Consider the following 26,755-nt stretch of genomic DNA (forward strand, 5'->3'; position numbering starts at 1 on the left):
TCGGACGAAGGCAACGGCACACCATGCTCTGCAAAAACGGTTTTGTTCAGAAAAACCTTCAGGTTTCTGATGGCTTTACTTTCTTCTTGCTGCAGCTGCAAGCACACTCAGTATGCCGGTGCTGACACCGATTGTGTGCGTCTCGTACAACGTCTTCTGAATTTATTTTACATTGAAGGAAAAAAATTAAAACACCAATGAGGAGTTGTTCGACAGAAACGAAACTTAGTAGGCGTGTTTCTACATCTGAAACATGACGTGTATTCAAATTTCGCACCAGTTGCATAGGAGTGACGCTTATAGTGCTACTGCGAGGATTCAAATCAGGTCTGCTGACTGGCTGTAGCGAGCTGATCTGACTAAAGAATGCCTTTAAGACGACAAAGAAGACCATATCAACAGCACACTGGGTTTGAATGATGTCGTGTAACAGGGTTACGAGAAGCTGTTTTCCTGCCGCGATACTGCAGAATGACTTAGCAGGAATGCAGCCGCTGTACATGATTTCTGGCAGCGGTGGCCACGGGAAGGTACGGTCGCCAGAAGACCGAGCTCGGGACGGCCACACGGCACTACCGAGAGCGAAGACCGTAGTTTTCAGCGTACGGCCCTGGCGTATCGTACTGCATCTGCAGCAGCAATTTGAGCAGCGGCTGGCACCATAGTGACACAGCGAACTGTTACAAAGCGTTACTTAAAAGACAGCTCCGAGCTAGACATCCTGTAGTGTGTATTCCACTGAGCCCAATCCAGCGCCGTTTGTGACTTCACTGGCGTTAAGGGAGAGCTCATTGCAGGGCGAAGTCGTGATCTATTATGTTTTCTGACGAACGCCGGTCCTGGGTCGGTGCCAGTGATGGCCCTGTATTGGTTAGTGACGTCACACTAGTCGCCTTGTCCGCCACACTCCGCGAACACTCGGCTCCGTACAGTGCCCTGCCCACGGGAATTCAATGTTTAATTGAAAAGATACCCACTGAAGTTCTTAATTTTGTAGTGTGGTATTGAGAACTTGCAAGAGGCACTTGTAAGACTTGCAGTGTCACGTGCTGCGACGTACAAGCCACGACCTGTGTTTCTCGTAGGGCCTCGCGAAGAGGCCAGGCAAGCGCCTGCGAGGAACCTGTCTGTGGCCTAGATACACCTGAGATACACCGGGAGTTGTGGTTTGAGGTGCGAATTCATGTGACACCAGAAGCACTCTCATGGTAATCCCGCGCACCCTGACTGGCCAGTTCGACCTGTTGTGCTGCCGTGCGTGAACAGCATTCCAGGGTGTGTTTTCCAACAGCATAACGCTCGTCCACACACCGCTGTTGTAACCCGACATGCTCTAAAGAGTGTCGACAAGTTGCTTTGACCTGATCGGTCACCACATCTGTCCCCAGCAGAGCACATATAGGGCATCATCGGGCGGCAACTCCAGCGTCATACATAACAAGCATTAAGCGTCCCAGTATTGACCGACCAATTTGAACAAGCATGGAACTTCATCCCACTGACACCCTGCGCCTGTACAACACTACACATGCACGTTTGAATGCTTGCATTCAACATCCTGGCGGTTACACCGGATATTAATATACCAGCATTTCACATTTGCAATGGCTTATCTCGCGCTTACATTAACCTGTATTGTGTTTGCGAAGACGTATCCGCGAGTGGTTAACAGCCATGGCTAGGAAACGGTATTTAAGCAGCTAAAGTGACGCCGATGTAGTGGACAAAGTGTATTCGGCAAATGAAGAGAGAAAAGACGAGAATGATACACACCGAGACACTGAAATGCGTTGCCATGTTTTTGGAGTATGCACGAAATAATTCGCGCGACTATACCGACAACTCCTCTATCATGAAAACTGCACGTGTTTTACGGTTTCAAGTCCACATGAACACGGCTAATCGGGAGTTTGCTGTAGTTCAAGCGTAAAACTGTAATCAAATGCACACTTATTAACACAGCGCATCGAGTTAAAAAAAAGGTTTCACATGAACGGAAACGTCGATTTGCCATGAAACTCTGCAAACCAACGTGAGGTGCATGGCAGAGGGTACGTACCATTGTGCCAGTTATTTAGGTTTCTTCCCGATCCATCACGTATAAAGCGTGGGAAGAATGAATGCGTGCAGTAATTATTCCAATCTTATCCCCACGATCCCTGTGAAAGCGATACGTAGGGGGTTGTAGTATATTCCTAGAGCCATCATTTAAATCTGGTTCTTGAAAGTTTGTTAATACTTTCTCGGGATAGTTTGCACTTCAGTAGTATTGCTGACGCTCCTTTCTTTTGCACATTAACCTTGGTATTTAATCATTTCGTTATCTCTTGGTGTTCATATTTATTTCCGTCAGTGTGTTGCAAATATTTTCGGCCCGGTAGCCGAGTGGTAAAATGCCCTACTATAGTTCCAAGAAGCACGCATGCCATGTGAAATAATCTTCACGTGACCAGTTAGAAGTGCTGTTGTATTTTGTAACACGATGGTTACTCCACTTAAACAGGCCTGAAGATGACAATGTATTATCGAAACTGGTAGCCTAAAAACAAAACCTAAATAACGGCGACTGGGATTGTATTATTGGAAACTGACCAGCCGTAGTCCCACACTCCAGACAGAGGATGATTTACATTCATAGTTACAAAGGTCTCCGGTTCGACTCTCGGCCAGTCCTGAGTCACTTCTTTCACCTCTGGCACAGTTTGGTAATATGAGAAACGCCCAGATGCACATTTGTTCTGAGTCCATGGAATCTCACTGTAACTGGCTGGGTTAGTCAGTACGACGGTCAGAGCAAGCCAGCGGCATACCACCGCCAACAGGACTGTGTCTGGTAAAGTACTGTGGTGTACAAACCACTTTTATTTATATTTTTTGAGGCTGTGAGTTTTGCGAAATGTATGCTTTATACAGATCCACTATTTCCTTAAAAGGTATGTTCGCCGTAGCTGAACAGTGTGTGACTGCCACGCGGAAGATCAGGTTTCGACTTCCGTACTGTCTGGGATTTTTCGTTGCTGGGAGGACTGAGCCGTGTGTGGCCAATCGAGGAACTACTTGCTGGTCCCAAGGTCTGGACTGCTAGTAAAGCGGTGTGCTGATCCCAAACTTGCCCATACTGCATCAAAATGACTGCACACCACCTAGTCGTCCGGTTGTGATCGCGGTGTTGTGTTTGTTTATGTTGCTCTACGGCTTTTCGTGTCTTATTTCTACATAATTAATATTGCCAATACGTTCCAATTTTGTTGCACTGATCCCACTAATATTTATGGCCGTTGTTTCCATCTTTATCGGAGACCGATCTGAATTTTTTAATCGACGGAAACTCAATAAAATTAAAAAAATCCTTGTTTAATGAAATATGATGACTAGAATAACGCAATGTTTAAAGTTTGATCGCAATTTTGTTCTTTAATTTACAATTGGTTTTGATGGATGTAAGCATCATCATATGCATCTGTCTTCCTAAACTAGTAGACAAAACAGAGAACAAGAGAGGCACTGTCAAAATACTGTGCAGTATGCTGCAGGTGACCCCACTTTACGAGTAATTTGTGTTTATCACAGTTTTACTATGTTTTCAAAGATTTTGACGGTACAGATGACAACTCTGCAGAGCTCCTACAAAACAGCAGTGACGATCAACAGTAGACTGTTTACTGTGGTATCTTAATGTTAAAAAGATGATATCACACGACCTGACTTTCCAAAAGTAGAATTAGTGCATTACCCAACACAGTAAATGCAAATGACTGTACAAATTTTAGAATACTAGTTCTGCCATAAGCATCAAAAATATCACTATTAATGTCTACAGAGACTACTAAAAAGAAAACAGGTTAGAGAAACGAACATGGAAAGCAATATTGGCACTATAAAAAATTTTGGAAAGATTAGAACTGGACAGAAAACAATGTGTAGCGTTTATTGACCTAGACAAGGCATCTGATACGGTTGACTGGAAGTCACTGTTTAAAGCAATGCGTAATGTAGGACTTCACTGGAAGGACAGGCGACTAAATTTGAGTACATTAAGTTTTTGTACCGAACTGGATGTTAATGGTAGCTTGCAGAAGTCAAAAGGCGAATGAGGCAGGATATCCTCTGTCAGCCTGCGTATTTAATATGGAAAGACGACGGAAATCAATATTAATGGTATGCATATTCACTGCATCAGATTTGTCGATGATATTACATTGGTGGGAGAGACAGAGAACCAAGTAAAATGCTAAAGGTTTTGAATCAGAGATAACAAAACTAAAAACGAATAAATACCAAGAAGACAAAAGGTATGGTTATAGAGAAGAAAGTAGGTAGGTAAGACTGACTTGAGAATAGGCAATGAGAAACACAGAAGTAAACGAATTTCGTCCATCTTGGTAGTATTGTGGAGTAAAACAAATTCGCCTCAAGGAGATTAAGAGACCACTAACATTGTTCAAGAGGGATTCCGAAAATAAGAATCTTCTATTGAACGAGTGCACCAGCTAGCACATTAAGAAAAATTCTGTGAAGACCGGTGTTAGGAGTGTCTTCACATACGAAAGTGATAACCTCGACGTTAGAAATGCAGGAGAAAGCCGGTCTCGAAGCTGTGGAAATGTGGTTCTACGGCAGACGAACTAATTCGACTGGCAGATGAACTAATGAGATGGTTCTACAGAAATCAGAAGAACCGAAAGCTATACAACGGAAATCAAAACTCACTGGACACTTAGACATGGCTTTGTTTCAAAACCATTTTCATGGACAAGACTGGAGGGAAGAAAACCAAATGGCGACCGAGAACATGCTAGATAAAAAATAGGAGCAGGTAGGTGGGGTGTCCTTTATACAGGGTGTTTACAAATGAATATCGGGGTTCAAAATGGTTCAAATGGCTCTGAGCACTATGGGACTCAACTTCTGACGTCACCAGTCCACTAGAACTTAGAACTACTTAAACCTAACTAACCTAAGGACAACACACACATTCATGCCCGAGGCAGGATTCGAACCTGCGACCGTAGCGGTCTCGCGGTTCCAGACTGTAACGCCTAGAACCGCACAGCCACTCCGGCCGGCGAATATCGGGGTTTTAACGCTTTATAATATTTATTTTATTATACTTACAGTTATAAATGATGTGTCAAATGAAAGAGCAACTGAAACAGTTTTACCAAGAACCTTATAAATGTTCAATGTGAGCACCATTTGTCACACGGCACACATTAAGTTTGTAGCCGAGTTCTTCCCAGACGTTGATAAGTGTGTCTTCAGTGACTGTAGCAACAGCTGCTTCAATCCGGTTTCTTAATTCAGGGAGGTCTGGTAGTAGCGGAGGCACGTACACACGATCCTTGATAAAGCCCCAAAGGAAAAACTCGGATGGCGTTAGATCGAGTGAACGTGGCCATGCGAAGCAAGCCGTGTCAACGTTTGCGAAGAACTCGGCTATTGACTTAATGTCTGCCGTGTGACGACAAACGGTGCTGACACTGAACATTTACAAGGTTCTTGCTAAAACTGTGAGTTGCTCTTTCATTTGACATACCATTTATAACTAAGTTTAATAAGTATTATAAAATGTTGAAACGGCGATATTCATTTATAAACACGCTGTATACTGAGGTAACACATGGCATAGGATAGTTGCTAATATCGTGTCGGACGTAGTGCAGCAATTCGATGTGGCATGGACTCCGTAAGTCGTTGAATAACGTGCCATACTGCCTCACAGCCGTCTATAATCGCGAAAGTATTGCCAGTGCATGATTTTGTGCATGAACTAACGTATCGATTATTTCCCGAAAGTGTTCGAGGTGACTCACGTTGGACGATCTGGATGGTCAAATAATTCGCTCGAATCGTCGAGAATGTTCTTCCAACCAAACGCGATAAAATTGTGGCCCAGTAACATGGCACAATGTCATGCATAAAAATTCCATCGTTGTTCGGGAATATGAAGTCCATGAATGGCTGCAAATGGTCTACAACCAGCTGAACAGAATCATTTCCAGTTAATGACCGGTTGCCGCGGGGGATTAGCCGAGCGGCCTAAGGCGCTGCAGTCATGGACTGTGCGGCTGGTCCCGGGGGAGGTTCGAGTCCTCCCTTGGGCATAGGTGTGTGTGTGTGTGTGTGTGTGTGTGTGTGTGTGTGTGTGTGTGTGTGTGTGTGTCTTTAGGATAATTTAGGTTAAGTAGTGTGTAAGCTTAGAGACTGATGACCTTAATAGTTAAGTCCCATAAGATTTCAAACTTTTTTTTTTAATGACCGGTTGAGTTGGATAAGAGAACGCAGTCCATTCAATTTTTTATACAGCCCCACACTATTATAGAGGCACCACCAGCTTGCATAGGGCCTTGTTGACAACTTGAGTCCCTGGCTTCTTGGAGTCTGCGCCGCATCTGAATCCGACTATCAACTCTTAACAGCTGAAATAGGGTCCAGACGGTACGTTCACGAGCCTAGGAAGAGGCGCTCAAAGCAACATCGTGCTGCTGGCAGAAGCACTCGCGTCTTTCGTGTACCGCCATAGCCCATTAACGCCAAATTTGGCGCCACTATGCTAACGGATACGCTAATCGTACGTCCCACGTTGATCTCTGCGGTTATTTCACATAGTACTGCTTGTCTGTTGGCACTGTACGCAAACGGCTCTGCTCTCGGTCGTTAAGTGAAGGACGTCGTGGACTGCGTTGTTAGTAGTGAGAGGTAATGCCTGAAATGTCATATACTCGGGACGCTCGTAACACAGTGAATCAGTGAATATTGAATATTGAATTCCCTAACGATCTCCGAAATGGAATGTCCCCTGCGTCTAGCAACAACTACCAACCCGCGTGTGAAGTCTTAATTCGAGTCGTGCGGCTGTAATCACGTCAGAAACCTTTTCACATGAGTACCAGAGTACTAATGACAGGTCCGCCACGGCAATGGCCTTTTATAACCTGTGTTCGCGATAGTGCCGCTATCTATTTACATGCACATCGCTATTCCGCGACTTCTCTCACCTCAGTATGTACAGATATAAAGAGGACTGCTGAAGACAGGAATCTGTGGCTGCAGAGAGAAGGGTTAGCCTTTAGAAAGAAGAAGATAGTACGCATTTAGGCTTGGAGGGTTTTACGATTAATATTGTGGGAGGAGAGACGCATCTCACGGCAATCACGCAGGTGGAATACGGTGATAAAGCAAAGGAAAACGACTGACCTGTGGGCGCGGGCTGGAGGCGGCGCGAGAGCGGCACGTTGTCGGCGCCGTCGGCGTCGCTGTCGGAGGCGGCGGCCTCGTCGGCGGAGAGCGCGCCCAGGCCGAGCGGCGCGGCGGCGGCGCGGTCGGGCGGCGGCGGCAGCGAGCAGCGGTGCCTGGCGCCCCGCCGCAGCAGCACCACGCCCTTGGCGTCGGTGCGCAGCGACGCGGGGCAGCCGCGCGTCGCGCACGTCCAGCGCACGCTGCCGTCCGCGTTGGCGCGCGCGCGCGTGTAGCGCCGCCCGGCCACCACCAGGTCCACGCCGCCGGCGCCGCCGCCCACGCCGCCCACGGCGCCGCCCACGCTGCAGCCACTGCTCCAGCTCGCCCCGCTGCTCACGCTCGCCGCCGGGCTGCAGTCGCGGCCGCCGCGCGCGCCTCGCAGCGGCATCGCTCTGAAACACGGAAAACACGCACTGCGACACGCGAACTCGTTCCCGATCTCACTTGACTTGGTTGGTTGGCTGTTGCAGTTAAAGGGACCAAACTGCGAGCTGATGATTCGCTTCATCCTATACAGGGTGTTACAAAAAGCTACGGCCAAACTTTCAGGAAACATTCCTCACACACAAATAAAGAAAAGATGTTATGTGGACATGTGTCCGGAAACGCTTAATTTCCATGTTAGAGCTCATTTTAGTTTCGTCAGTATGTACTGTACTTCCTCGATTCACCGCCAGTTGGCCCAATTGAAGGAAGGTAATGTTGACTTCGGTGCTTGTTTTGACATGCGACTCATTGCTCTACAGCCGGCCGCGGTGGTCTCGCGGTTCTAGGCGCGCAGTCAGGAACGGTGCGACTGCTACGGTCGCAGGTTCGAATCCTGCCTCGGGCATGGATGTGTGTGATGTCCTTAGGTTAGTTAGGTTTAAGTAGTTCTAAGTTCTAGGGGACTGATGACCACAGCAGTTGAGTCCCATAGTGCTCAGAGCCATTTGAACCATTTTAGCCATTGCTCTACAGTTCTAGCATCAAGCACATCAGTACGTAGCATCAACAGGTTAGTGTTCATCACGAAAGTGGTTTTGCAGTCAGTGCAATGTTTACAAATACGGAATTGGCAGATGCCCATTTGATGTATGGATTAGCACGGGGCAATAGCCGTGGCGCGGTACGTTTATATCGAGACAGATTTCCAGAACGAAGGTGTCCCGACAGGAAGACGTTCGAAGCAATTGATCGGCGTCTTAGGGAGCACGGAGCATTCCAGCCTATGACTCGGGACTGGGGAAGACCTAGAACGACGAGGATACCTGCAATGGACGAGGCAATTCTTCGTGCAGTTGACGATAAGCCAAATGTCAACGTCAGAGAAGTTGCTGCTGTACAAGGTAACGTTGACCACGCCACTGTATGGAGAGTGCTACGGGAGAACCAGTTGTTTCCGTACCGTGTACAGCGTGTGCAGGCACTATCAGCAGATGATTGGCCTCCACGGGTACACTTCTGCGAATGGTTCATCCAACAGTGTGTCAATCCTCATTTCAGTGCAAATGTTCTCTTTACGGACGAGGCTTCATTCCAACGTGATCAAATTGTAAATTTTCAGAATCAACATGTGTGGGCTGACGAGAATCCGCACGCAATTGTGCAATCACGTCATCAACACAGATTTTCTGTGAACGTTTGGGCAGGCATTGTTGGTGATGTCTTGATCGGGCCCCATGTTCTTCCACCTACGCTCAATGGAGCACGTTATCATGATTTCATACGGGGCACTCTACCTGTGCTGCTAGAACATGTGCCTTTACAAGTACGACACAACATGTGGTTCATGCACGATGGAGCTCCTGCACATTTCAGTCGAAGTGTTCGTACGCTTCTCAACAACAGATTCGTTGACCGATGGATTGGTAAAGGCGGACCAATTCCATGGCCTCGACGCTCTCCTGACCTCAACCCTCTTGACTTTCATTTATGGGGGCATTTGAAAGCTCTTGTCTACGCAACCCCGGTACCAAATGTAGAGACCCTTCGTGCTCGTATTGTGGACGGCTGTGATACAATACGCCATTCTCCCGGGCTGCATCAACCCATCAGGGATTCCATGCGACGGAGGGTGGATGTATGTATCCTCGCTAACGGAGGACATTTTGAACATTTCCTGTGACAAAGTGTTTGAAGTCACGCTGGTACGTTCTGTTGCTGTGTGTTTCCATTCCATGATTAATGTGATTTGAAGAGAAGTAATAAAATGAGCTCTAACATGGAAAGTAAGCGTTTCCAGACACATGTCCACATAACATATTTTCTTTCTTTTTGTGTGAGGAATGTTTCCTGAAAGTTTGGCCGTACCTTTTTGTAACACCTTGTATGTATCGAACCGGGAATAGCCCTGAGAAGGATACAAAAGGCAAATCTCGGGAAGCCCGACAGTAAGCAAGATACAGAGAGAGAGAGAGAGAGAGAGAGAGAGAGAGAGAGAGAGAGAGAGAGAGAGATAAAATCGAGGACTAATAGGAGAGGAGTGAGAGTGGGCGAGCCGCTCTGGCCAGAATGCAGTTTGAGCTCCTCAGAGTTCGGCACGAGCCGAGAGACGCACCCTCCGAATCCCACCAGCATCATCTCCCCGTGTTACCCCAAGGATTGGCTGGTTGGTCGATTTGGCGGAGGGGACCAATCAGCGAGGTCTTCGGTCCCATCATATTAGGGAAGGATGGCGAAGAAAGTCGGCCGTACCCTTTCCGAAGAACCATCCCGGCATTTGCGTGAAGCGATTTAGGAAAATCGCGGAAATCCTGAATCAGGATGGCGGGACGCGGGTTTGAACCGTTTTCCTCTCGAACGCGAGTCCATGGTGCTAACCACTGCGCGAACTCGGTCGGTACCCCAAGGAAACAAACATAGCCAAGATGAAGAAAGATTAGGAAAAAAACATTAAAAACGGCAAACAAAAGAACACGGAGAACGAAAGTGTGGGCAGGGTAGGGGCCGGGCCAGACCAAACCGCCGAGCTAGGGCCGCCATGGGAACCCTGGGCTAGAGCACGCGAGACGTGCCTCAGGCAGTCAGTTTGGCCGAACTGCCCCACCTCACAGAGTAGAAGCGACCTCCACCTTACTTGGACTGCCTGTGCCACGCCTAGACGCTTGCAACCTACATTCAGTCCTCTCCGTACACTTGACCCATCCTTCGATGAATTTCCCTTCCCCGCACTCCTTCCGCCTTAGAGAAACGCAGTACACCCCTTTGCTGTTCTATTGAAGCCCGCATTTTACAGTTTCCAGCGCGGCTGAGTGCGTGTGCGCCCACGTACCTCTAGCGGCGGTACCTCTTACAGGGACCATTTCTTCCGTAGGCAATGGCATCCCCATCCCTTCAGAGGTTTTCATTTTACAGCCTCCGCTTTGTTTCTTTTTAAATAGCCGTAAAGAGTCGCAGGTTGCTGATATAAACTATCAGACTGATACAAAGAGGTGGCAAGCGACATGTAACTTATGGTCCATGTAACTTATGCTCGGTGGTCCTCCGACTCATCAAGCAGCGAAAGACCACGAAACAGTGTAGCAGGAAAGGAAAGAAACGAGGGTCAAATGATTCAAATGGCACTATTTGACTTAACATCTGTCATCAATCCCCTAGAACTACTTAAACCTAAATAACCTAAGGACATCACATACATCGATGACCTAGGCAGGATTCGAACCTGCGACCGTAGCAGTTGCGCGGTTCCGGACTGAAGCGCCTAGAACCGGTCGGCAACAGCAGCCGGCAAGAAACGAGGAAATAACTCTGTCCTGCGTGTCAAAAAAAAAGATGGGGGAGCGTGCCATGGGAGTGGGGGGAGGGGGGGGGGGCACTACAACTATCCAATGAGCGAAGGAGTGAAGGCATCGCCGATAAAATGTTTTTTCCGTCAACTCGCAACGTGCACCGCGCATCGCCAGCACGTCGTGCAGACGGCTGCTTACGCCCTCGAGCACGCGGATGATGAAAGGAACGTCTCAGTATACTTGCGACCGAACGAAAATACGCGGCAACGCGTGCGCGCATGAGGTTGGTGTTCGCTACAACACGAGAACTACTAAAGTTCTGAAAGCCAAAAACACAGTTTTGGCAAAAAGCTAAACATTTGCTCGAAACAACAGACGTTAACACATGCACTGTTAACACAGACATTTTACCGAAAATAGAATCGGACAGTAGTGTTGCTCGAACAGTCCACAGGTATACTGCCGGTTCATAGTGTCCAACGGGCACAATATTTCGGCGATCCGACATGTCGCCATCGTCAGGTGCGCTGACGAACTGAGCTCCTGAGGGCGGGCGGCCGATTTAAATCCCCTCCCCCCACGGGCCGCTCTCTTCACCGTCCGCCTCCGCGCGCCGGCGGTCGGGAAGACGTGGGCGTCGGAATCTGTCGTAGCGTCGATGTGCTTGCTACGTCCGCCCTGGTCGCCAGTCACACTTCTTGCTGAGAGTCTTCTGAATTACATTCAATGGCGGGTCCCAAGCCTTGCTGAGATTGTAGCCGCAATCTCGGTTGATGAGATCTTCCGTGGTGCGAATTTCGATAGCCTCCCTTATAACGCTGTCCCAATATTTAGAGGTCTGAGCCAGGATCTTGGTACGCTCATAATCCATCTAGTGTTTCTTGGACAACTCGGACAAACAGTGCTCTGCTACCGCCGACTTATTTGGATATTTCAGTCGAATGTGCCTTTGATGTTCTCGGCAACGACCTTCGATGGTGCGTACTGTTTTCCGATGTAAGTCTTCCCACAATCACAGGGCATTTGGTATACGCCGGCCTTCCTCAAACCGAGGTCATCTTTCACACTTCCCAATAGTGCCCGTGTTTTATTGGGCGGGCAAAAGACGGTTTTGACTCGGTGTTTCTTTAGTATACGGCCGATTTTGCCCGATAGTGCCATTGTACGGAAGCCAGCAAGTAAGTAGGTGCCCTAATGTTGCTGACAACGTTCTTCTCTTATTCGTCCTCAGGCGCAAATACGGAATTTCAATACAGTGATTAAAATACAGCGCAATAGAATACCTCTGGTACTGATATGCACAATTTTAACATGCAACCAGGTTAGCAGTTTACGATTCGTAACGACTCAGCAAGTGCTCACGTGTTTACATCGAATGTTTGATTCAGCTAAAGACACCATTCCATTAAAACTATGTCTGAAGTATTTTTTCAATAATCTAATGATTCATCCACTGTATTCATTTACATTCAAAACTTTATTTTCTTTTTATTCTCAGAAGAAAGACGACACTGTGTCCGCTATCGCTTAGTCGAAATTTGGCACACTACCTTTGAGATTTTATGATGAATTTTATTAAAGTGGTAAGTTGCGAATCGAAAGTAGCTTGCGTTTATATTTAATATTTCTAGGAAGTACTGGCATTCTTGAGAATGCTGTAAAGGTGTGATTAACCCGAAGGTCGCACTGGATAGCACAGTGCTTTGCTAGGCATGATGCTCCTGAAAGTGGCCTGCTATTGCCTTCCTCTGACCTTTGGACGCTTACGCACCCAGTTCCAGCGGGGCAAACACTTTGATGCGGACTCCGGTCCACGGAGGCACGTTTCACATACGCGCATCATTGCCAGAGGTGAAAGGTGCCCAAAAAGGGACGCAAACAGTGCTAGGAATGACTAATATCTTGCCCCACACTTACTCGCTTGGACACTGAGTCACGCCTGAAGTCAACATGGATTTTAGAAAGTTATAAGAACAACAGTCTGAAGAAGATAGAAAAATACAGAGATAAGCATTCTTGCATGCACGCACACACACACACACACACACACACACACACACACACACACACACCATCGTTTCTGATTACTTTTTCTTTACGGTTGCCTCTCAATTACGTGTAACCATGCCGAGTGTCTACCAGCCCCTGTACAAAATGTGGCACTGCACGCAATTAGCGTACTAAAACTGTCGATGCTTTCTCGAAATAAAATGAAACACTTTACGAAGGGCCCCGAGGCAACGCATTTGCTAATGTGAAGAGCTGTAAGAAACGTACCGGTACACAGTAACTGTGGACCAAAAATTACAGTATACTGTCCTCTAGGACGTGAAAGGGAAAATAAATACGCAATCGATCCACTTTCCCGCTCTATTTTCATACAGATGTGACTGACTCGAAGACGTACGTTGTCCTGGATGGGGAGTGTTAATCAGAACGAAGATAACGCCGGCAGTTCCCCGGGGAACTGTATAGGATGGTTTCTGCTCTCCATGTACAACAACCATCTGCTGGACACGGTGTGCAGTATTCGTTCTGTAACTGCTGAAAGATCAGGATGATTCGACTGAATTCCTGTTTGGTGCGACCCGGCCGCTGTGGTCGAGCGGTTTTAGGAGCTTCAGTCCGGAACCACGTGGCTGCTACGGTCGCAGGTTGGAATCCTGCCTGGATGTTTGTGATGTCCTTAGGTTAGTTAGGTTCAAGTAGTTTTTAAGTATAGGGGACTGATGACCTCAGATGTTAAGTCCCATAGTGCTTAGAGCCATCTGAACCATTTCTATTTGGTGCGATCATTTGGAGGCCTGCTGTGAATATGGTGGTTAAAAGAATAGATAGGAGAAACATTCCTGTAATGTTGGAATACAGAGTTGATGGTACGCTGCTAGCTCCAGTCAAGTCGACTAAAGGCCTGATAGCGCATCTGTACTGTAGAATGCTGGTGCCACCCATTCTTGAGTGCTGCCCGAGTGTTTGGGATTGCCGCCAATTCTGACGAAAGGACGATATCGAACCAGTTCACATACTGGGTGCTAAATTTGTTACCACAACTGGCGAGAAGAAGACGCCCTTTTTTAGTGAAACGCTATTGAGGGCGTTTAGACAACCAATTTCTGCGTCAAACTGCAGATTTTTATAAAAGAGGCCATTATCAAGTGCAAATTTTTGTGGCTTTAAGCCATGTTAACTTAAAATGAACTGACAAATTTATATGTCGTTGTAATTACTATCAAATACATTCGTGACGCTGTTACAAATTGCGAGCACACATATCCATATGTCATAAAACAACAGTAATCTGCCGCTGCAGTTTAGTGCATAAGTGACTAGTGATGTGCTAACGAACATGAGTGTCTACAGACTATGTTGTTTTATGACATATGGATATGTGCGCTCGCAATACGTAACAGCGTCACGAATGAATTTAATAGTAATGACAACGACATATACATGTACCAGCTCATTTTAAAGCCACAAAAATCTGCACCTGATAATGGCCTAAGGCCGAAATTGCAATCGTGAAATAAAGAAAGCGTTACAGTCACTGGCCTAAATATGATGCCTTTTATAAAGTTCTACATGACTGTGAATCCCAGGTATAAAAGGTTAATAAACTGCAGGTTAATAAACTGCAGAACCGTTGCTTCCAACATTCACGTTGCTTCACGACCGTGAGAACAATATATGAGAGGTAGGATTCGTACATATGCGCCTTCTGCTCGCCCCACTGGCGAATGGAACACAGAAGGAAATGGCTATCAGTTCAGAAACTGAATCTGCCCTGAAGCAACGTATATGTTCCTCAGCTAAGAAAAGCTGTACAAAATTAGCTGCATTATAAACGTCAACAGGACGCTCACACCTCTCTCTCTCTCTCTCTCTCTCTCTCTCTCTCTCTCTCTCTCTCTCTCTAGTGCCCATTTACGGTCTTAATTCAGCCCTCATACTGAAAGAACCAGACTTTTCATTCATCAGTTAATAAACAGTTTACCAAAATCACACGTTGTTTAATTGTTCTGAATGGTCTCTCAAATAGCGTGCATATCATCACTTTTGAACGCCACGTTTGCGATTATGAATGCGCGAAACATCAAGCACAATTTAACCCCCCGGAAGAAAGTGTTCATCCTCATTGAAAAATAGGAAATTTTCGTAGACGCCTTCCACGAACGGTCATGAACATTCACTGATATATCAAATTCTCCGAAAAACCACTGTAACTCAATCCACGCCAAACAGTCTACAGTACCGGGCTTCGTGACCTTTCACCACACGAGCTGACCACGGACTCCCCGGCTCGTGAAATCAGTCTCCCAGAACCAAAGCGCGCGAGATATGTCTTCTCTGATTGGCCCAGTGGCACAGTAGCCACTCAGCTTAATATTTCGGTTCACGTAAGTCGGTACTGCTGTCCTCTTTGCAATAATCGCTGTTCCGATATCAGTTTAGATGAGATTACACAGTAACACTTCCCTCGAAAGGAAACAAAAGAATATATTTAATTGCCTGAAGGATTAAACCAAGTTTTATATTTGTACAACAACAAAAACTTGCTGCTTACAGTTAGTATTTTGCCCCCATCTATGTGACTCACATCAAGGCCGAACATCGGGTTCCTGCGCTCACTCACATTGTTATTCAGTTTCAATCATTCCTACTTCACATACATTTCGCATACATCCCCTGATTCACTAAGACAGCGCAACAGATCGCAATTATATACGACATATTGGATAAAGAATTACTTTCTGTAAATTGAGAATATTAAGTAATCTACACTGTTAAATATAATACTGTTTAACTATTTTGGTGACAACTGAGCTTAAGTCCTCATCTGATGTACTTTTAGAAACATGTTGAAGTGTCTGATGTGGAATGTAAAGTTATAAATTTTAGCTCTGTAGGTGATTTTGAATATTTTGCGAATTATTTCATATAACAGAGTCGTAAAACAGTGGTCAGCTCACGTCGTGAAAGGTCACGTAGCCCGGTACTCTACGCGCTTTCGCGAAGATTGAGTTAGTGTTTTTTCGGAGAATTTGATTTATCAGTGAATGTTCATGATCGTCCGTGGATGGCTAAGAAAATTTTCAGCTTTTCGAAAGGCTCTACAAAAATTTCATACCGTCTGCTTTACAGTGTCCGTAGATGTATAAAGATTCCAGTCCGAAAGAAGAACATGTAGAAGAAAACCACTTCCCCGCACGAGTGTACATACTGAAGACCAGAAATAGCCGGTAATGGAGATCGCTGTTGTCGCTGCAAGGCGGAGAAACCGGTTTTGGAGTGCGCGCACTCGACGAGTCAGCCGAAAGTAAACTCTTGATTCGCGCGCCAATTAGGCGCTCCGTGGAGGCACTGACGCACGCTGAAGCAAGCAGTGAGCTCCCTGCAACCGCCTACATCCGCACAGGTTCACAGGTAACAGACACTGAGGAACAAGTGAGACCGGCTGGCGTGAACGAGGCGCCAGGGACTGCCTCAATTATACTGTTACGTAGGGTGTCTTGCGCAGCGTAAACGCGACGAACAGGTATGAGGAGGAATAAGGACATATACCATAACCTTATATCCAACGCCGTTCTAAGAAAGAAAAAAGTAAAGTTGGATGACAGTAAATTCTTTTATCAAACGCAAAATTTCATGAAATCTGCGGAACACAAAAAGACGGCACTGCCTCTAAATCTTTTGGCTCGTGAGATGTTGACAGCTTATTTCAAATCAAATCACAGTGAAGAATTTTATTCGGAATTATTGAAACTGACGGAGTATGAATTAGCAATTCCAGGCCGAGACCCCAACCATGAAATGGCTTTCTCTTTCATAAAGGCACAGTGGCCATAGGAACGCAATAGACTGTAAACCGACGCGATCACAAACATTCTGTGATTACCAATTGTGTCAGAGTTCCACGAAATGATTTATACGAATAGCAACGTTCTTGATAACGAAGGTCGAACTGACAAATATTAATTCGTAACTACAGATTGTTCTTTCTTCGTAAGTGTAACAAATTACCAAAGTTTTCTGACAGACGATTATCTTAGAAAGAACACTGATCAATTAATAATACTGAGCACTTAGTTGCTATCGTAGTAGCCAAATTATAAGGCTGTCTACTGATTGTTGTTTTAGTTTATGTACTTTGAGATTTAACTCAGTAAAAACTAACTAACTAATCACCCTTAAATGATTGAAAATAGCCAAATCACTATGTCCATGTAAACCGATAGTCCAGCAAAATGTCCGGCCAAACGTAACTGTGAGTCCGGCTTTCCTATTTCAGGACCTGGCAGTTCTCAGCGTTACTGGAAAAGAGCGCAGTTCACTCTTGTTCATAAAAAGAGTAAAATACCGATACAGCTGACGTCCGTGTGTTGCAATGTCCTCGAGCATATTTTGAGATCAAAAATTACATTCGTTTCTTGGAAAAAAGAAAACAAAACAAAAACTAACTCTCTCTCAGAAGAAGCACGAACCACAGCTTGCTTTATACACTCATCTCAAAAAGGTGATCTGGTAGATTTCGCATGCTTAGATTTCCAGAAGGCATTCCATACTATACTACTTCGCCCTCTACTAATCACGATGTAGACATACGGAATATCTTTGCAGATCTGTGACTGTCTCGATGACTATTTGACTCAGCAAGCACGTTATGCTGCAATACGAATAGCCAACACGAACAAAAGCAACATCGAGTGTTCATTAAGTAGCGTAACAGATATTTAATGATGGAATTAAGGCGTTCTCAACAGGATAACATTGCTGCTGGTAAACATATAGTAGTATAATTGGTGGTCCACGAAACTCTTCTGATCCTAACGTTTCGTCCAGGACTGCGCTGGACATCTCCTCCGCTGAGTCTTGACGACTGATATAGGTCGGACGTCTGAGAGTGACATACATATTGTAGAAGAAGGGGCGTGGCCGGAGTCACGCGTCATATGCACAGATGATCCTTGTCAAAGAAAAAACTTAACCGTTGATCGTCGTTTTGTTAGAGATAAAAACTGTTTAGTGATTCTGAAGAGCTGCTGTCCATATATCGCTTAGTTTCTCTTCTTTCCTATTAAAATTATCCCTATGTTTATACACGGTGGTCCACTGATCGTGACCGGGCCAAATATCTCACGAAATAAGCGTCAAACGAAAAAACTACAAAGAACGAAATTTCTCTAGCTTGAAGAGGGAAACCAGATGGCGCTATGGTTGGCCCGCTAGATAGCGCTGCCATCAACTGCGTTTTTTTTTTAATAGGAACCCCCCTTTTTTATTACATATTCGTGTAGTACGTAAAGAAATATGAATGTTTTAGTTGGACCAATTTTTTCGCTTTGTGATAGATGGCGCTGTAATAGTCACAAACGTATAAGTACGTGATATCACGTAACATTCCGCCAGTGCGAACGGTATTTGCTTCGTGATACATTAACCGTGTTAAAACGGACCGTTTACCAATTGCGGAAAAGGTCGATATCGTGTTGATGTATGGCTATAGTGATCAAAGTGCCCAACGGGCGTGTGCTATGTATGCTGCTCGGTATCCTGGACGACATCAAACAGAGTTTGACAGAATCTATTTCGAAACTTCCTGGCAGATTAAAACTGTGCGCCCGACCGAACTCGAACTCTGGATATTTGCCTTTCGCGGGCGACTTCGGGTCTCGGTCGGGGACTCAGTTTTAATCTGCCAGGAAGTTTCATATCAGCGCACACTCCGCTGCAGAGTGAAAATCTCATTCTGGAGAATCTATTTTGCTTTGGGATGAAAAAGGTGGAGGACCGCTGGACCAAGAGTATAGGAGGCTATGTCGAGAAGTACGGTGAGTTGTTTACGAAATATTTTTTCTCGCGTTTTACCTGTCACGCCAACGTCGGAATACACACGGGTTGCAGAGGCCCACGTGCAACAATTTGTCGCGAACGGTGTGCTGTGAAACACTTGCGCATGTACCAGCATTGTACTCCTCCATCAGATACATCAGAGATCGCCGCCTATCCTGCACTACACTGTGTGTGGCCCCACTTCAATGTTGTGAGATGAGGCGTGGGCGTCGAACACACCTTACGGGCTACTCGCGGTGTCGCCACACTTGTCACGGGCTGTTGACGACAGTAGCACGCCGACATCCGACCAGCTACGCCGTTTCCGAAATGCTCGCTCCCGGGCGCAGGGCAGCGAGAATCTGCCAGACGTCAGTGTTATGTCAGAGGACTTGCGGGCCGTGTCGTCGCCTCGGCGGAGTTCTGACACTTGGCTTAGCGCAGAACGCGGCGCGACGCGGCTGCTGGGTGCGCGTTGTGCGGGCGGCCGGCGTGCCCTTGCAGCGGGCCACGAAAGCGGCGGCGCGCGGCTTGCGGCCTGCGCTGTGACCCGGCTGCGCTGCTCGGCTCGGCGCCGTGGCGCGGCGCGCTTTCTCCGCATGACCTGGCAGCTTCAGCTTCGCCCATTCTGCCGGCTCGCTTTTTCTCCGGCTTGTTTGCGCTGCGCCGCGCCACGGCACCGTGTCTCTGTACAGCTCTGGCTGTACGAGCTGACAATTAGCCTAGCTGCTGCTGCTGCTGCTGCTGTTGCTGCTGCTGCTCCTCAGACAGCATCTCCTGCGGCGTGCTACGTTATCCACTAACAAGGCCTTAAAAATACACTACTGGCCATTAAAATTGCTACACTACGAACATGACGTGCTACAGACAATTTAACCGACAGGAAGACGATGCTGTGATATGCAAATGATTAGCTTTTCAGAGCATTCACACAAGGTTGGCGCCGGTGGCGACACCTACAACGTGGAAAGTTTCCAACCGATTTCTCATACACAAACAGCAGTTGACCGGCGTTGCCTGGTGAAACGTTGCTGTGATGCCTCGTGTAAGGAGGAGAAATGTGTACCATCACGTTTCAGACTTTGATAAAGGTCGGATTGTAGCCTATCGCGATTGCGGTTTATCGTATCGCGACATTGCTGCTCGCGTTGGTCGAGATCCAATGACTGTTAGCAGAATATGGAATCGGTGGGTTCAGGAGGGTAATACGGCACGCCGCGCTGGATCCCAACGGCCTCGTATCACTAGCAGTCGAGATGACAGGCATCTTATCCGCAAATGGCTCTGAGCACTATGGGACTCAACTACTGAGGTCATAAGTCCCCTAGAACTTAGAACTACTTAAACCTAACTAACCTAAGGACAACACACACATCCATGCCCGAGGCAGGATTCGAACCTGCGACCGTAGCGGTCGCGCGGTTCCAGACTGTAGCGCCAGAACCGCTCGGCCACTAGCGGCCGGCATCTTATCCGAATGGCTGTAACGGATCGTGCAGCCACGTCTCGATCCCTGAGTGAACAGATGGGGACGTTTGCAAGACAACAACTATCTGCACGAACAGTTCGACGACGTTTGCAGCAGCACGGACTATCAGCTCGGAGACCATGGCTGCGGTTACCCTTGACGCTGCATTACAGACAGGAGCGCCTGCGATGGTGTACTCAACGACGAACCTGCGTGGGCAATGGCAAAACTTCATTTTTTCGGATGAATCCAGGTTCTGTTTACAGCATCGTGATGGTCGCATCCGTTTTTGGCGACATCGCGGTGAACGCACGTTGGAAGCGTGTATTCGTCATCGCCATACTGGCGTATCACCTGGCGTGATGGTATGGGGTGCCATTGGTTGCACGTCTCGATCCCCTCTTGTTCGCACTGACGGCACTTTGAACAGTGGACGTTATATTTCAGATGTGTTACGACTCGCGGTTCTACCCTTCATTCGATCGCTGCGAAACCAACATTTCAGCGGGATAATGCACGGCCGCATGTTGCAGGTCCTGTACGGGCCTTTCTGGATACAGAAAATTTTCGACTGCTGCCCTGGTGAGCACATTCTCCAGATCTCTCACCAATTGAAATCGTCTGGTCAATGGTGGCAGAGCAACTGGCTCGTCATAATACGCCAGTGACTACTCTTGATGAACTGTGGTATCGTGTTGAAGCTGCATGGGCAGTTGTACCTGTGCATGGCATCCAAGCTCTGACTCAACGCCCAGGCATATCAAGGCCGTTATTACGGCCAGAGGTGGTTGTTCTGGGTACTGATTTCTCAGGATCTATGCACCCAAATTGCGTGAAAATTGTAATCACATGTCAGTTCTAGTATAATATATTTTTCCAATGAATACCCGTTTATCATCTGGATTTCTTCTTGGTGTAGCAATTTTCATGACCGGTAGTGTAACTACTACGTGTTGTAAACTATTCTCCACACACGTACTGGTGGTTGTTCGCCACTGCATCTCTCTAAAGGATGCCGTTATCGCCCGAACAATGAGCGTGGGTTGTGTTTGATGACACATTACTGGCCAGGTAACGGAGCGCGCGCCGCATACCAAACGGTTATTCCGCTAACACACACAACAGTTAAAATTCATTTTACAACGTCACGTTTTGTGTCGTAGATCTGAAGGTAAAGTGGCCTACTGGATTCATTTCTGTATTTTGACTCGGGTGCACCGAAAAAAAAAAAAATTTTGCTTCTGTCCGCTGGCGCGTTAAACAGCTGTCAAAAATACGCAAGTGCGGAAAACGGCACGTCACCGATGAACTGTTACTCTTCTGACACAGTCTCTAACTGCTGAATATGTAGTGCGTTAGAGTTACTATCTCACAACGCACTATTCTTCACAGCTGAGTGTGTGTGAAATCTTATGGGACTTAACTACTAAGGTCATCAGTCCCTAAGCTTACACGCTACTTAACCTAAATTATCCTTGGGACAAACACACACACACACACACACACACACACACACACACACACACACACACACACACACACGCGCGCGCCCGAGGGAGAACTCGAACCTCCGCCGGGACCAGCCGCAGTGTCCATGACTGCAGCGCCTCAGACCGCTCGGCTAATCCCGCGCGGCTACAGCTGAGTGTATCGGCAAGAATAACTACCAGGGATTTTTTGTTAGTTGCGCAGATACATATCACTTGTCGTTCTGACTCGCTATGAACACTGTCTGATATACACTGAAGAGCCAAAGAAACTGGTACACCTGCCTAATACCGTCAACACCCCCGCAAACACGCGCAAGTGCCGCAACAAGACATGACATGGGTTCGACTAATGTCGAAAGTAGTGCTGGAGGGAACTGACACCATGAATCCTGCAGGGCTGTCCATGAATCCGTAATATTACAGGCGATGGAGATCTCTTCTGAGCAGCACGTTGCTAGGCATCTCAGATATGGTCAATATGTTCATGTCTGGCGAGTTTGGTGGCCAGCGGAAATGTTTAAACTCAGAAGAGTGTTCCCAGAGCCACTCTGTACCAATTTTGTACGTGTGTCGCATTGTTCTACTGGAATTGCCCAAGTCCGTCAGAATGCATAATGGACATGAATGGATGCAGGTGATCGAACAGGATGCTTATGTACGTGTCACCTGCCAGAGTCGTATCTAGACGTATCAGGGGTCCTGTATCACTCCAACTGCACACGGCCCACGCCATTATAGGGCATCCACTACCTTGAACAGTCCCCTACTGACATGCAGGGTCCATTGATTCATGAGGTTGTCTCTCCCATACTTGTCTCTCCCATACTTGTCTCTCCCATACTTGTCTCTCCCATACTTGTCTCTCCCATACTTGTCTCTCCCATACTTGTCTCTCCCATACTTGTCTCTCCCATACTTGTCTCTCCCATACTTGTCTCTCCCATACTTGTCTCTCCCATACTTGTCTCTCCCATACTTGTCTCTCCCATACTTGTCTCTCCCATACTTGTCTCTCCCATACTTGTCTCTCCCATACTTGTCTCTCCCATACTTGTCTCTCCCATACTTGTCTCTCCCATACTTGTCTCTCCCATACTTGTCTCTCCCATACTTGTCTCTCCCATACTTGTCTCTCCCATACTTGTCTCTCCCATACTTGTCTCTCCCATACTTGTCTCTCCCATACTTGTCTCTCCCATACTTGTCTCTCCCATACTTGTCTCTCCCATACTTGTCTCTCCCATACTTGTCTCTCCCATACTTGTCTCTCCCATACTTGTCTCTCCCATACTTGTCTCTCCCATACTTGTCTCCCATACCCGTCGTACACCTCCATCTGCTCCATACCATTTGAAACGAGACTCGTCCAAACAGGCAACATGTTTCCAGTCATCGATAGACCAACGTCGGTGTTGACGGGCAGAGCCGAGAGGCGAGGCGTAAAGCTTTGTGTCGCGCAGTGATCACGAGTACACGAGTGGGCCTCGGGCTCCGAAACCCCATATTGATGACATTTCGTTGAATGGTTCGCAGGCTGACACTTGGGTTGATGGCACAGCATTGAAATCTGCAACAATTTGCGGAAGGGTTGGACTTCTTTCACGTTGAACAATTCTCTTCAGTCGTCGTTGGTCCGGTTCTTGCAGATCTTTCTTGCCGCAGCGATGGCGGAGGTTTGATGTTTTGCTGAATTCCTGATATTCACGGTACACTCGTGAAATGGACTTTTCCCGCTCAGGCCACTCGGGCCGCCTACTGCGCGCTCGAAACATGTCTGGGATATCGAAATGGGCTGGAAGATTGCCAATGGTGCTGACTTTGCCCAAGCCGAGCACGAATTGCATGCTGGGAAAAAACATGACTGTTGAAATGTATTCGGTTACTACGAGTCGCTAACGACTTGCTCCGATCAGAATAAGAAATTAGAGAAATACGGCAACTACGGACTCGCCAAAGAAGACTGGCTAATAACGAAGCCTTTCAAGGCAGTACCCAAACTGTACTACTGTCCCCTGGAAGCTCGTTGCTCAGTAACGGATACATACGATACGCAACAGCCCTATCAAATAGCTATTCCACATTTACAAGAATACTCGGCAAGCCATTGCTTAATGTTGAACTTCGTAGCGATTTTCTGTCTCCTCCAGAACTCAAAGCGGAAAAGTGACTATGCTCTGTAAGTGACCTAATCTTCGCTATCTTGCTGTTTGTGTGCGATGTTGACAGCAGTGTATCCAATACTGCTTCTCTAAATTTAGCCGAGAGAATTTCGCAACAAACATTTCATTCAAAATCGCCTAACATCTGTTAGGATACCGTGTGGGCTACACCAATCTGTTAAGACCCTACCAGCTAGTCTCTGACTTCGTCCGATGCGTGTCGTCAAATAGACTTGGAGGACTCCTAACACTGGAACACTACTCCACAACTGCTCGCAGTCGCATCTTGTTCGCGATTTTCTTCACGGACGCAGCGCACTTTCACAGGAGCCTTCCAACATATTTGTGTCTCCCTTCCCTCTTCCGTAACTTAATTCCGGGTGTACGCTCCTTTTCAAAGGTGTCGATTTTTGGTAAACCTCACGAATGCTACGACTATACATGTGACGTGCTCAAGTTATTCAACATCAATCTTGCAGTCTCATACTGTTGTGTTCTCTCTCTTTCTTATTGCATTATCTTACCTCTGTTTACACATAATGGCAGCTGACATTCATTACGGCTAGCGGAAATTTTGTCCGCGTCTTTTAAATTCCTTACGGTTTGGCAACGAACGTACTTTCTCGAAAACAGCATAATCAGCAAATAATATGAACCTGTCTGATTAATGGTTGATGTGCAGTGAGAACATTAAAAAGCTCCTGTTACGCTTCACTGGGGCCCAACCGACTGTTACTTTCGCTTCTGTGGATTATGCTGTGTTAGGGTAGTCAAACATCCATCGATCTGATCGTCTGTCTCCGTATGATGGTGTGACTCTGTATGGTGGTACAACATGCAGTGTGTGGTTTTCATGGTTGGTTCAAATGGCTCTGAGAACTATAGGACTTAACATCTGAGGTCATCAATTCCCTAGAACTTAGAACTACTTAAACCTAACCAACCTAAGGACACCGCACACATCTATGCCCGAGGCAGGATTCTAACCTGCGACCGTAGTAGTAGCACGGTTCCAGACTGAAGCGCCTAGAACCGCTCGGCCACACCGGCCGGCCGGTTGTCATGATCAGTAAAAAGGGCAGAAATTATGGCTCTCTGGCTCTGAGCACTATGTGACTTAACAGCTATGGTCATCAGTCCCCTAGAACTTAGAACTACTTAAACCTAACTAACCTAAGGACATCACACAACACCCAGCCATCACGAGGCAGAGAAAATCCCTGACCCCGCCGGGAATCGAACCCGGGAACCCGGGCGTGGGAAGCGAGAACGCTACCGCACGACCACGAGATGCGGGCGCAGAAATTATGTTTATGTTGATCTGTATTCCAGTTTTCTGTACAGGTTCCGGAACTCTCGATGCAAAACTTTTTTTTTTTTTTTTTTTATGTGTGTAGTAACCCACTGACAGCCTCAGGTTCCGACGTCATCCACTACGATATTTGTACACATTATGAACGGCACTGCGTTGTTCAAGCCAATAATCGTGTTAAAAGCAGCTGTTCCACTGTATACGTGCGCATTTATGCTCTGCAGGCCGTACTGATTTTGCTTGATCGACTTTGTGCCTTTTCTTCTGTAGTGGTAGATGATACATCAGGACGGGCGTATATTACCCTATAAACGCTGGTTCGAGAATGTTTCTCCACCTCGTGTGACACTGCAGCTTAGCGGAGCGGAACAGACGCTTCAATCGACCTTCAGCCAGCCTAAAAAAAGGAGTCAGCAGACCGCGTCGTCTGGCGGCAGAAAAACACACAGTGACCTTCCCACTACAACGAAGTGCACTCCAAATATTCGGCCCTATCGAAATACGTATCCACAGCAATACCACTGTAGTGGCAACAGAAATCTGTGACACTGTTGCCAAAATGATGCGTCACAGTCGCCTCCAGTTCGAATAGAGCCTGGACACAGCCTGATAACATCAAACCTCTAGTTACGCAAACTTCAAGCGTTTTTACCCGTCTATGTGGCACTGGGTCTGTTAATGATAAATTACAAGAAACTTCTGACTAACAGGAGCCAAAATTAATTTTTTCTTATCAAACAACTTAAATACGATACTAAATGTCATGGGCACTTGAACAGAATCTGTTTTGCCGTGAAGGTTATGTGCCACTTGACAAGTATAGTGTAATTCTGTGAGGATCAGGTGGTGCAATGATTAAGCAAGATGAATGCCAAGATGAATGTTCTAAAAAAAATTGCCCTCAACTTCTCAAATACAACTTCTCAATACATGACAGGCGTGCGTAACGCAATAATGTTTCGGAAGCTTAATCTACAAATGATAGCAGAAAAAAAGGCTCTGCGATGGTCAGACCTTGGCTATTCCCAGGAACATGTGGTTGAATGGCAGATGATTGATTATAAACACCTCCTACTAAATCACCAGCTTGTCGTTAGCCGCCAAAAATTTCTGTTCCTGGCAGCATTGTCACTGATAATACAACACTCCTGTGAAGAGGAGGAGGAGATTAGTGTTTAACGTCCTGTCGACAACGAGGTCATTAGAGACGGAGCACAAGCTCGGATTGGGGAAGGAAATCGGCCGTGCCCTTGCAAAGGAACCATCCCGGCATTTGCCTGAAGTGATCTAGGGAAATCACGGAAAACCTAAATCAGGATGGCCGGATGCTCGATTGAAGCGACGTCCTCCCGAATGCGCGTTCAGTGAGCTCACCACTGCGCCACCTCGCTCGGTCCTGCGAAGAGAATTCAATAATATCTGGGTCTTCATTCTGAGCACACTTTAATGGTTCAACGACACGAATGAAGTACTGAATAGAGGCGAAAACTCTGTGTAAAAGGTACATCAGCATTCACCGAGCCCACATTTTGACTGGAAGTGTTTGCTTT

The 26,755-nt window shown here is 46.7% G+C and overlaps 1 protein-coding gene across 1 annotated transcript in view; it reads right to left on the bottom strand.

The window, feature by feature from the left end:
- Positions 1 to 19,550, bottom strand: part of LOC126263517 (uncharacterized) — a 75,661-nt gene extending 56,111 nt beyond the window's left edge. The window contains exons 1-4 of the mRNA XM_049960609.1: positions 19,499 to 19,550; positions 19,173 to 19,437; positions 7,360 to 7,631; positions 7,198 to 7,245 (exon numbers count right to left, since the gene is read on the bottom strand). Coding sequence (XP_049816566.1) covers positions 7,198 to 7,245; positions 7,360 to 7,631; positions 19,173 to 19,437; positions 19,499 to 19,550 — 637 coding nt within the window. The remainder of the gene's footprint in view (positions 1 to 7,197; positions 7,246 to 7,359; positions 7,632 to 19,172; positions 19,438 to 19,498) is intronic.
- Between the last annotated feature and the right edge of the window lie 7,205 nt (positions 19,551 to 26,755).

This window comes from Schistocerca nitens, chromosome 6 (assembly GCF_023898315.1).
Source record: "Schistocerca nitens isolate TAMUIC-IGC-003100 chromosome 6, iqSchNite1.1, whole genome shotgun sequence".
In the NCBI taxonomy this organism is placed as follows: Eukaryota; Metazoa; Arthropoda; class Insecta; order Orthoptera; family Acrididae; genus Schistocerca; species Schistocerca nitens.